Here is a 12,023-nt window from a genome sequence, read left to right on the forward strand (position 1 = left end):
CATCATGGGCAAAATTTTAACCATCGAGCTGTCAAATTTAACTATCGCTCTGTCAATTTTAACCATGCTCCAGAGTAGGTTCTCTGTGATTTTAGTAATTGTCATATCGTGGTTCAGTGTATCAAAAGCGGCAGACAGGTCAGTGTAACGTCGTTTTCGATTGAGAACCTAGAAAGCAACCCAGGTTAGTTGTATCAAGCGAACGTTTTTAATTGAACTGAGCTGGGTTATCCGCAAAACAGCGGTGGTGTGAGCGAACCAGAAATATATTTCAGGATAGAACCCAACCCGGTTTTCAGTTCAGTGGCGCTTAACCTAGATTCGAAACTGGATTCAAACAAACGGTTTGGCACTAGGGGCAGATCACTCTAAGAATGTATAACAAATTTGCATCAAATTGAAAAAAAATGCATTTAATTTCCATTTTTGCATCAGCTTTGCACTGTCTCGCAAAAAAGTTTGTTCAACAAACGTCCTAAGCTGATCCACTTTGTACGACGTTTTGTTAAAATGTAGGACTAGTTTTTCTGTACACGGTTAAATAAAACAACCTGCAGAAAAGTTCTTTTAACTTACTTTTGAGTTGTGCGTCGCTTTCGCACTTATTAGTGTTGTCAAAAACAAAACGAGAGGTTCGACTCAGTCGAGATCTTCCGTGGGGGAAGTTACTTTTGAGTTGTTTGGGGTGAACTCAAAATTAGGTAAATTCAACTTAAATTTGAGTATAAAAAACCTGTCAATGAGTTGTAATTTTTGCCGTGGTTAAATGGAAACTACCTTCAACACGGTTTACCTAATTTTAAGTTCCCCCACGATACCACGAGATTGAGTCAAAGGAACTCTATTTTAGGTAGTTTTTTGTTTCCGTGTAGGGTTTTGACGTCTTACACGCAACGCAAACAACATTGCACGCAACGCAAAAACATTGCACGCAACGTAAAATACATTATGAATTTCTATTTTGATGGAAATAAATGCATTTAATTTCGCTAATTTTTAAAAATGCATCACAAGTGATCTGCCCCTAGGTTTGGCAGCAGTTAGGTCCGAAGCTGAGTTAGTTTCTACCTCAGGCAAAAACGACATAAGTAATATCAATTTGAGCGCGATGTTCCATAGCAATATACTGGATTCTAAGGTGTGGCAATGCTATATTGCTCTCTTGCCCAATTTCTAGACATTTATTACGTAATAAATTTCGACTCCTTATATTTTTCATTTATCTGTTGTCCACGTGGTCTACAGATGTATGTTCAATCCTTAAAAGTTCAGAAAAATTTTAAACGATTTTCATCGAAAATATAAACACGTGCCCGTTTGACACTATCGCTCTTCCTTGACAGTGAGTTTAGCCACAAGGGTTTGCATTTTTGACAGCTATCCCAGCAAAAGGATGGGGATCAAGGTAGTTCACTGGAAGGTGTGGTCGTAATAATTCAATTTCATGAAATAAAGCGAAAAAAAGTTCGACTATATTATGTATCTTCAACTTCAGTTGCATCGGAATAAAATAAAAACATTATATGGCTTAATGATCCAAATAAATTATCGGTTGTTGTTGTTGCTAGCCCAATTAGACTCAATGGATGATATTCCCAACAAACAAGATACGTTGAACAAACCTTTGATACAACAGAATAAGCTGAACAATGACTGATTAAGCGATTATCCAGCGAAATCGTTTGTTGGGTTATCCTTCACTGAAAAAAATCCAAACGTTAATTCTATTTGCTTCAAACCGCTTAAAATTCATATGAAGAAGAAATGCTATTGTTATCACGCGCACACATACCTTCTATGTGTCAACTGTATAAACTATGTATGCACACACATAAGTTATATGTGCATATTGTTATAGAATGGGGTTTTATGTGGCTAATAGTTATGAAATGTGAATGTAAGATTAATATTTCTTGTAAAGACACACATTAGGTTTATGTGCCAGCAAATAGTGTCTATATGCCTCCGTTAATTGCAAAAATCTATGTGTAAAATCAATAGGCATAACGTTTACTTTTTTTTGAGTGTTGCTTTCTCAAAGGAGACGCGACGATTATTTTTCGTCGCAGCAAGATTCGAGACGCTATTCGGCACACGATTCGTCGCAATGTATTTCTTATTGGCGATTTGCGGCAAAACCAAAATTAGTCATGCGACACCTATGATTCAGCTCATGAACTGGCAAAGTGATACAATTTGCTTTTTTTCACCCGTAAGTGAGTCGTAGCTTACAACAAAATCTTCATTATCTTCTCGGAAAAAGCTAACCACTGCCAAAATATGAATGAAACGAGTAAGAAATTTAGTTTTATTTGCAATTATTCTGAAAGTACAGCCATTTGCAACTATTTGACTCATACATTTCTTCGAAATGTAATCGGGGTATTATTGTGGTTATAAAAAATCGTTCCATAAATAAAGTTCCAACTCGAAACCGAGACCCAATCAGCACCAATGTCAAACTCCTTTATATTTTGAACTACGTAGGAGATTCAGTGAAGACTATCGGAGAGAAGGATCGGCTGTGCATGATACAAAGCTGACACTTTCCTATTAGCCGGATATATTCTTTCCTCGCGTGATCTGGAGAGTTTCATGAATTTACACCATCTCATGAAGGTTTAACTTAACTTAGGACGAACGGGAAATGCTGTTGCGGCGGCTACGGTGCTCAACAAATTACATTTCGAAACAGCGCGCATATAACTCTGCGAATACTATTAGAAACCACTATGTTTTACACTCTTTTCGCAAGATGTTTACTCATCATCTGATAAAATGATGATTTTCCTCCATTTTCATAAACAATTATCAACAAATTGATCGGTAATTTGGTGTTTAAAAGTCATTTTTTACCAATGTTTACAGAAAATATATGCACTATGACAGAACAAAATAAAATCAGCAACACTTTCCTTCCAGCGCTATCTGCGAGCGGTTTCAACGTAGAATCGCCAATAGAGTGAACGACACTTTAATAAAAAAGTGATGCAATTTTGTGTAAAAACCAGGCTTCTTATTTGCTCACACAATGTGCACAAAGATCGAAATACACCGATGAAAAATAGAGCAGCACAAAAACACTGCGATGTGCAGAAGGACCGCATAAAGAGAAACTTGAAAACGAAAAAGTGAAAGATCTGTGCACCAAGAGCTGCACAATTTAGCACAAGGAGTCACATTGAAGAGCCACTTTTTTGTGCCTCCCCTCACTGGCAAGCAGGTAGGAAAGCGAATCAAACTACAATTCAGATAAAGATTGGTCGGAAGAACGTTTTAAGGACATTATACATGCGAGCCACAACATTGCTCCCGGGTGGGCGTAGCGTAGTTGGTAAATCGATTGCCTAGTACGCAGCGCACCTGGGTTCGAGTCCCGACCCCGCACATAGTTACAATTTTTTCATAAGAAAAAAAAACATTGCTCCTACGCCGCACACACCCCTCTTGTCTGCCTAACCATGTATCTGACATGAGCAAATATAAAAATACGTTTTTCAATACACTAACCTTGCTGGTGTACCACGAAACTGCTACTTGAGGAAGCTAGAACATTTTCCTATACAATCAACCCGAGTTTTTAACAGAATTTCATCTGTAGCTCTTATTTTGTGCGAAAATATCATCCCTCTTCACTTGGAGTTTCTTTTCGAAACACTTATTTTTCTTCTCACTTCCAGTACACTTTTTCAAATGCACTTTAATCTCACACCACTGAAAAAACACCCGCGAAACTTTAATCGTTTACTAACTAAACTTCAAATTTTCTGCCTGTATGCAGATAACCGAAGGAAACTGTCCGAAAACTCATTTGTGCGTTTGAATTTTCACTTCGAATTCCATTTTTTCTCAATGTAAACAAGCGCGTCGGTGCCTAGCGACAAGCGTACGTTCCTGGATTCCACATATCTTCACCTTAAAAAGTTTTTTTGGTTGCCTTCTCTGCTTCCGTGTGTGTGAGACCAAGAGTTATACTAAAGAGCCTCTTTATTTCTACTCTTTGAGGTGTGCAGCCATGGAGTAGAATGCACGTATGGGAGTAACACGCATCGGAGTGAAGAGGTTTATTGTGAAAGAGAAGAGGTTCGCATGAAAAGTGCAAAGAGCGTTTTTTATTCTTCTCTTTATTTGCTCTGAGGTGCATTACATCCCTGGTAAAAACTTTATTGTAAATAAATTCAGTCAGTTTTATTGACAAATTCAGTTAAAATAAAGATTTAGCACACATTGGGTAATACATATTTTTCGACGTTTCTCAGCATTTATTATCAAATTCGCCATTGATTTCTTACCTCCTATAACAAAGCGCAAGTCTTCTTTTATTGTTAAAATCAAATTGATACAAATTATATTAATGCCAGGCTTGTTGATGGAACGATTGCCTCAGAATATGGTTGGACCTATAGACGGAGTCAATCGAGCTAACACCTACCTATTTGCAGGTAGGTATGTATGTACATATAAATATCTTTTTATCTGTGGATTGGTGCCAGCCAGTGGCGTATAGCAATGTAAAATACATCTTCAAACGTCCACAACTAAACGAATTTCAGAAAAAAAAAATTTTTGATTTCGGTTTTCGATTTACAAAAACGTGTAGGCTGTGGTTAAACTATGTTGATGTATTTTCCTTACAATATTAACGCTTCACATTTAAACTAATAGCTTTATTGTTGCATTTCGATTATTGTTTGCCTTTTCATCTGAACATTGCACACGTGATGACGTAACGTAATTGTATGCAGTTGGGTTATTACCAATCGCTCGCTTCAGGTGATGATTCAATTCATTTCTATAGTAGCTTGAAAGCGGCCAGATACAAATCGCGAGATTTGAAATGAGTAAGTAAGATATAATGTTTTTGGGTCTAATAGTGGGTATATAATATGTCCATAGAGCTCATTTTAGCCAATTGGAAACAATATTGGTAATTTACGGTGACTACATATAGAAATCTTTCCACGACAGGATTTACTCAATAAAGAATATAATGTTGGTAAGTTCCCATAGGTATCACGGTTTTACGAACTCGGAACTCAGTCATCGATCAATCCATTTCAACAATAATACTTATCACTGAAATATCTACCTTCTTTGTATCACGATTCCTTTCGAAATTACCCTAGAGTAATCGGTTAATGGAATTCCTACTCGCAGCTTAAGCTTTCCTTGGTTTTATCAACTGTTGTTTCTGGGTGTGCCTCTTATGGCATAATAGTTATTATGAAGAAATGACACGGACGTTTGGTATAACGAATTTTGTAACTAGAAACCCGATAGATTTTCTACATTTCGTTTTATTTGTATGGTTCAAAATCCTTTTGAATGCTTTTCTGGATATTTCACCACTTTTCATGAATGAGATTTACATTCTCAATAATGACTGATACCATATTTGTTCGAAAAATCATTACGTCGTAACACAAATGTCGCTGTCTTGCAATAAATATTATGCCATATGGAGTGTTTTCAGTGGAATAATCAGTCGTCGTGTTTAGTCTGTGCTTATGCAGAGAATCTCATATATCATAATTTACTCTGATTAAACTCACTCAAATAAAGCACTGGTTAGATGCTCTTAAAAAATAATGCAATTTACAATTAGAATTATTTCTCCGTGAAACTTCCATCATTCGTTATATATTTTTGAAAATAGTTTCATTTTTTTCGTTTAAAATGTCAATCAGTTGCTAATGTAATTGATTAATTTGCCACTCAGCATTTTCGATCATTATATAACCATCGAGGACATTGTATCGAAGAATTTTAACACCGGAAATACTCAGATGTTACCCAAAACGAATTCGCTTCTGCTTCAGCAAATATGGAACGATTTGCAATACATTTAGGCAAATCTCCGGAGAACCCGCACATGGAAAATGCACTGACCAAATCGTGTTTTAAAAGTTAATCGTCTAGTCATCAGCGAAATTGGTGGGTTGAATGGAAGTTGACTTTCGCGACTCTTAGGATTTAGCCAAAGTTACAGCAGGAGTTAGTTTTCTTAGCCGTTTTGTAGAACGCTTTGCTTTGCATTGAAAGGGATTCCGATTTGTACACCAGATCGTCCAACTTTTCACCCCGTTCCAGCACGGCTTCGATTGTGTTACGGAGGATAATTTTTGTTTCATCTAAATCTTCTTGCATTTTCGTCAGTGCATCTGCTTCGCGTGGATCCTGATACTTACTGAGTAGAGCCGGTAGAGTTTTGAAATCGATCGAAGACTCATTACCGGAAGGCCACTGATCTGAACTAACTTTGGCGCTGAAATCGTCTAAAACCTTGGTCAACAGTGTATGCGCTACTCGGTGGGGGTACTCGTGATCGGAGATTATCACCGCACCGAGATTGTCCGCTCGAACGTAGACGTGGCACATGTAGACATCCTGCTTGACCGACTGGCGTGCCGCTGCTTGTGTCCGCTCGACGAGTGTTTTGCTGGCAAAACTGGATTTAATTTTGAATTAATAATTTGTAAATTGGTTTAATAGTATCGTAGTAAACTTATATGATAAGGATAGTTACCTGATAAATTCCTGAACTGATCCTCTTTGAAAAAAGGAAAAACTCTGTAGGTCGTAAGTCGATTTTAGCACTCGAGCATCGTTTGGTGCTTTATAGAACACACTGATCGCGTATAGTTTGACCATTTTAATATATTGCGGGTCGATCGTCGTGCAAGTACCTACAATAAGATGCGGTCAATAACATCACACAGTATCGATGGACAACCATGTCCCTTATCGAAAAGGAAAGTGCGTAGATGAGAAAAACCAGCAAGGAACATTCCCCTAGACATCAAATTATCGATTGTAATTCTACGTATTATAAAGATTAAAAATCGATAATTGAGCGCCCACCAGACTGGTCCTTGTTGATTTGTCTCTCCTACGCACTTTCCTTTTCACTTAGCTTAGCTTCAAAATCGTCTTTGTCAACGATGCAACATTACATTATTGCTTACATACCTCATATACAGATCCGTGCGTGGAACTGTTGAGAGCAATCAGTTGACTACGTTATCAGCAGAGGAAATAATCCGTTATGTTTCTATAGTAGACAAAAAATTAAAACTTATCTCTCTTTGGTTTGATGGCTGCTATTAATCCTTTCAAACAGATCTGCCTTTGACAACACTTTCAACATTAACAAAAAAGAAACCAAAAAGTCAATACAAACGTCAGGAGTCTACATTATTTAGCAAAGGGCGTAGTGTGGATTGAAATTTACCGTAGCAGTACCATATTCCACACACTCAGGGCCGATTTCTTCACGCTCGCTTAACTTTTAAACCAGGTTCACCAGTACGTTTAAACTTCGCTTAAGCACTAAGCGAGGGTGAAGAAATCGGCCCTCCTCAATTAAAATAAATCGACGTCAACATTTCATAAGTCATTAAATACACGAAAAAATCGTCACGCTAATGGAAAGTGATTTGCAGTTGATTTCGCACTACTTGCCCAACATTTCAATGCGATGTGTCAATCTATTGGAATAGATCATATCAAAGCACTACGAAATCAACGGCAAAATACTTCCATTTGAAATGAGTTGCACATTGCTTCTGATTGATCTTGCATTCAACTATATACACATTTCTTACGGCATATCCCATTATAAATATGTTACCTGAGAATAAATAATTGCATAAATTAACCACAAGTACAATATATAATACTCACGTTCTACATTACTTTGGAAATGTAACTTATCCATTTTTGCTCCTATTTACGAACATGTGTTTGTAATCGGTTAAAGACTTTAGTGTTTTGGTACCTTTGACAGATGTAATTAAAGATGAAACCACTCAAATTCAATAGATTAGTACAGTGGTGCGAATTCAACGGCTATTCATTTCAATTTAAAGATCATTTCTATTAAATAGCTTTCAAAGACCAGGTCATTTTGATACGAGTTATGAATCCTTAGAAAATCAATAGGGTAAGGTGGGGCAAATCCGATCTAGTAAATGGTTTTGGCTGTAAAATGCTCATTTTTCATCGGATCCAGTCGTTTTATATATCAAATTAAAGGTTAGACTCCTGGGCAACTCCTATATATGGCACTTTATTTGGATCTTGGGAATATCTTGTGATAGAAGCTTTTTACAAAAATGCTCATTTTTGCTGTTTTCAAAAATGGTGGGGTAAACCCGACCCCCTATATTTTTGGTTGATTTAGTGCAGCTATTATCCAAATTTTATGGTTTTTCAATGATAAATCAATGAATGTGTTATTAAATTGTAACATGAAGAAAATGGAGTTCAATTTCAATCTTGGAATGCGAAAATCACGAGCATTAGCACGTAATGATATTCCCATTTGCATCGGAGCAATTGCTCAACGAATACTACAATCATTATGTTTTTGTGTCTTTCGTTTGTAATTATGAACCATTTTGCATAAAAATAATAAATAATAACAATAAAAATATATTCCAATCTAAAAAAAAATTTTCTTATTAAAAAAGCGGTCGGATTTACCCCACTATTTAGTGGTCGGATTTACCCCACTATTTAGTGGTCGGATTTGCCCCACCGCGTCATTTTTCATTACGATGCAATTAAAAAAATATGAAAAAGGTTGAACTAAATTCTTCTATGCACTTTGTAGGACTTTAATCAAAGAATTTAAATCCACTTACATTTATTATGCAATCACTTTAACAATCAGAAATATCCTGTAGTCAATGATGCACAAAAGTCAAATCAAAAGTTCTAAAAACACACCTTTTGTCGTTTGAGCATCTCAATGTAGACTGATGAAATGCTGTCATACCACCATTATGATTATTTTCAATGCTCTACATGAGAACATTGATATTAGTTCGCGTAGTTCTTCTGATTTTCGGTAACAGAGGGGGGTCGGGTTTACCCAACGGTGCCCCACCTTACCCTACTAAATCACTTCAATTGCTAGTGATGCATGATAAACTGATTGAAGTGTAAAATCATTTGAATTAAACGTGACAATTTTTTACCGTGTACAATACGCTCATGTTGACAAAATGGCGTCTGAAAAATTACTTCGCACTTTATGTTTCCATTTATGAACAGGAGCTTTATATAAGGACCAAACAACATAATGCCCTTTTAAATGGGGTCATTAAATAAGAAAAAAAAATCTTTTTTATTACATACATTGATAAAGCTGATTTTTGTGATTACAACAATGTTTCTTTTTCCAACTCAGGAAACGTGCAAATAAAATTTAAATATAAAATAAAGAAATATGTTGACAGTCTCAATCTGACACTATCAGAAGCATTTGACATATCAAATTTTACGACAAATGATGCCCTGTCAGAAAAAATGAATAAATGGTTTCCCGGCTTTCCCGCAGGGTTATTTTTATTTGACATAAACACCATCCAATGAATTTTTTTTTTCATTTTGGGTGTTGTCTTGATAGACCAGATGTAAACAACCGCAGTTCTGCTATGCATGGTTGTCTATGTTTACATAAAATTTATTCTAAAAACCAAAAAAATCGTTTTTACGTATTACGACGAATTTTTTTTTTTTTGAAATGATGTTATATTATGTATAGTGGACCTAAAATTTATCGAATGGAACGGAAAACTATATATAGCTTAATGACCCAATTAACCATTTTTCCAAGATTTTTTCCGAATAATATACCAATCAAAAAAAGAATTAATCGCATAAGAAACACTAATGACAAGCTTTATCGCAAAGATCAACTTTAAACTGGGAGGAAACAGCTAACTTTCGTGAACCGCCTAATATTTCTGTTTCTTTTTTTACAAAAACAAAACTGTTTATTTGTTTACAAGCGTTTTCCTCAGATAATTTTTAACAGCTGTCAGTTACCCCAATTAACGGATACGATTCGCTATTTGGGGCGCAGTCGTTGTTCAACTAACGAATTAGCGTTTGTGCAAATCGGTTTCACCGGTGTACATTTCTATTCGGGGAACTTACTGCGCCCTGAACACTGAACCGAGAAATCTGATAAAAATTATTAAAAACATCACATAGCTCCACCCCAGTTAAACTCATTCCGGAACCGGTTCGGATTTCTGAACAGAGTCAGTACACTGAAAAAATCCAAACGTTAATTCTATTTGCTTCAAACCGCTTAAAATTCATATGAAGAAAAAATCTAGAGAAAATTTTCAATAGGACGTAAGTAACATTGAGAGCCTCTCTTTGTTTACTTTCTCTTTCGTTTATCACGACGTCATTACAATACTTTGCACTAATTTACCAGTACATATCGAAAGCCGATGGTTTTTACTAGAATATTATGCAAAGAGTAGAGTAGTAAATGTTGAAATGGCCGGGTAATGGACAGAAGAGAAAGACCCCAAAGAGAATTTCTCATTGTTACTTACGTCCTATTCTAAATTTTCTCTAGAAATGCTATTGTTATCACGCGCACACATACCTTCTATGTGTCAACTGTATAAACTATGTATGCACACACATAAGTTATATATGCATACTGTTATTGAATGGGGTTTTATGTGCCAAATAATTATGAAATGTAAATGTAAGATTAATATTTCTTGTAAATACACACATTAGGGTTATGTTCCAGCAAATAGTGTCTATATGCCTCCGTTAATTGCAAAAATCTTTGTGTAAAATCAATAGGCATAACGTTTACTTTTTTTTGAGTGTACGGATTCCAAATCAAATGCAACAACCGATTCCGACTCAATCGGTTTCAGAATCGATTGTTGCATTTGATTTGGAATCCATACTGACTCCATTCAGGATTCCGAATCAAATTCTTAATGGTTTCACCGGGACGTTGATTGCAATCCAATTTATATTATGTGTATCCATAGAAAGTCACAGGAGAAGCACATACCCAGTCAGCGTGGCAAGCAGAAAGTTAGCAAAAGTTGAGCAAAGCGAAATTGATGCTGGCAGAGTTTCTGCGAGCATTTTGCGTGAGAATTCTGGCAACGAATTCGCTCAAATGCAACAACCGTTTCTGACAGAAGCGGTTAAACAAACCGACGTTGCTCACTTTTATCCAGAATCCAGCCAGAAATGTACGGTCAAGATCCCTGCACGCTTCCTGCCGCATCTTTGTCAGATGTTTTGCTCGATTCGTGCTAAATTCTACCAGGTAGGAATTACCAGGATCTTTGCACAGTTTATGTCCGAGTTATGCCAGAGTTTTGCTCGGTTCCTGTCAAAATTTGCCAGAAAACGCGAGCGAAACCGAGTTCGCCTTAGCTCGACTAACCCGACAGGATACGCGCAGAAATCTGACAGGGTTGCCAAACCAAGATTTACAGAAATCTAGCAGAGCGGTCTCTGCCAGAAAATTTGCTCACTGGGTATAACTTATTGCACATCAATAACATTCATTTAACGAATCGATGCATTGTATTTGAACGAAGCTTATCTGTATTATCAGATGAATGTTATGTGGTTTGTACATGTGAAAAAATTAGTAACAGTAGCATAGAGGAATCTGGTCGAGCACTGACCGATTTAGATTTCGAAAGTCGTATTCTATCCATTATTTTGAAAAAAAAAATTTAAGGAGAATTACATTGAATGGCCACTTTTGAGTATGTTGATGCCTGGAGAAAATTCAGTGTATGTTTTGAGTAGGTTAGTGAAGTAATCTTCAACGGATTTAAAAAAATTCTCCGAATTTATATTTTACAGCCGTTTGTTAACTTTTCTTCAAGCTCTTGAGTCCGACGAAGAGTTTTCTCGTTCTGGAACGTTTTCTAGAACCATAAGCTAAAAGGTATTAAGTACCCAGACGTCATTGAGTTACAGATTTTTAATCAGACGACGAGGGCATTTGCATGAACAGGGGTATAACTGAATAACAAATTTTACATGACTTTTGTAGCCTCCAAAGCTTGAAGCAGGAAAACTAAATTGTATGGTTATAGTACAATAATAGTAAATGAATTAATGTAACAATGTTTCTCTTGGTCAATCCTTCGTGGTCCATAAAGCATAAAAATATATTCAGCCAAAAATTATTAAGAAATCACACGGGTTTTACTACTGCAATCAATAAC

The 12,023-nt window shown here is 36.3% G+C and overlaps 1 protein-coding gene across 1 annotated transcript; it reads right to left on the reverse strand.

The window, feature by feature from the left end:
* Positions 1-4,602: 4,602 nt before the first annotated feature.
* On the reverse strand, positions 4,603-7,159 carry LOC131684557 (synaptobrevin homolog YKT6-like). Its single transcript, XM_058967552.1, has 3 exons — positions 6,970-7,159; positions 6,527-6,686; positions 4,603-6,448 (listed from the first exon to the last, which is right to left on the reverse strand). The coding sequence occupies exons 2-3, from the start codon at positions 6,649-6,651 to the stop codon at positions 5,974-5,976; spliced, it is 600 nt and encodes a 199-aa protein (XP_058823535.1). The 5' UTR covers positions 6,652-6,686; positions 6,970-7,159; the 3' UTR covers positions 4,603-5,973.
* Positions 7,160-12,023: the final 4,864 nt, after the last annotated feature.

This window comes from Topomyia yanbarensis, chromosome 1, assembly GCF_030247195.1.
Source record: "Topomyia yanbarensis strain Yona2022 chromosome 1, ASM3024719v1, whole genome shotgun sequence".
NCBI classification, from domain to species: domain Eukaryota; kingdom Metazoa; phylum Arthropoda; class Insecta; order Diptera; family Culicidae; genus Topomyia; species Topomyia yanbarensis.

What these genes read in the sequence shown, in the direction of transcription:
- LOC131684557 (XM_058967552.1), bottom strand. Translation starts at nt 6,651, where the DNA reads ATGGTCAAACTATACGCGATCAGTGTGTTCTATAAAGCACCAAACGAT. An exon ending in TCAGTTCAGGAATTTATCAG is followed by an intron (nt 6,449 to 6,526) that starts GTAACTATCCTT and finishes AATTAAATCCAG; the next exon opens with TTTTGCCAGCAAAACACTCG.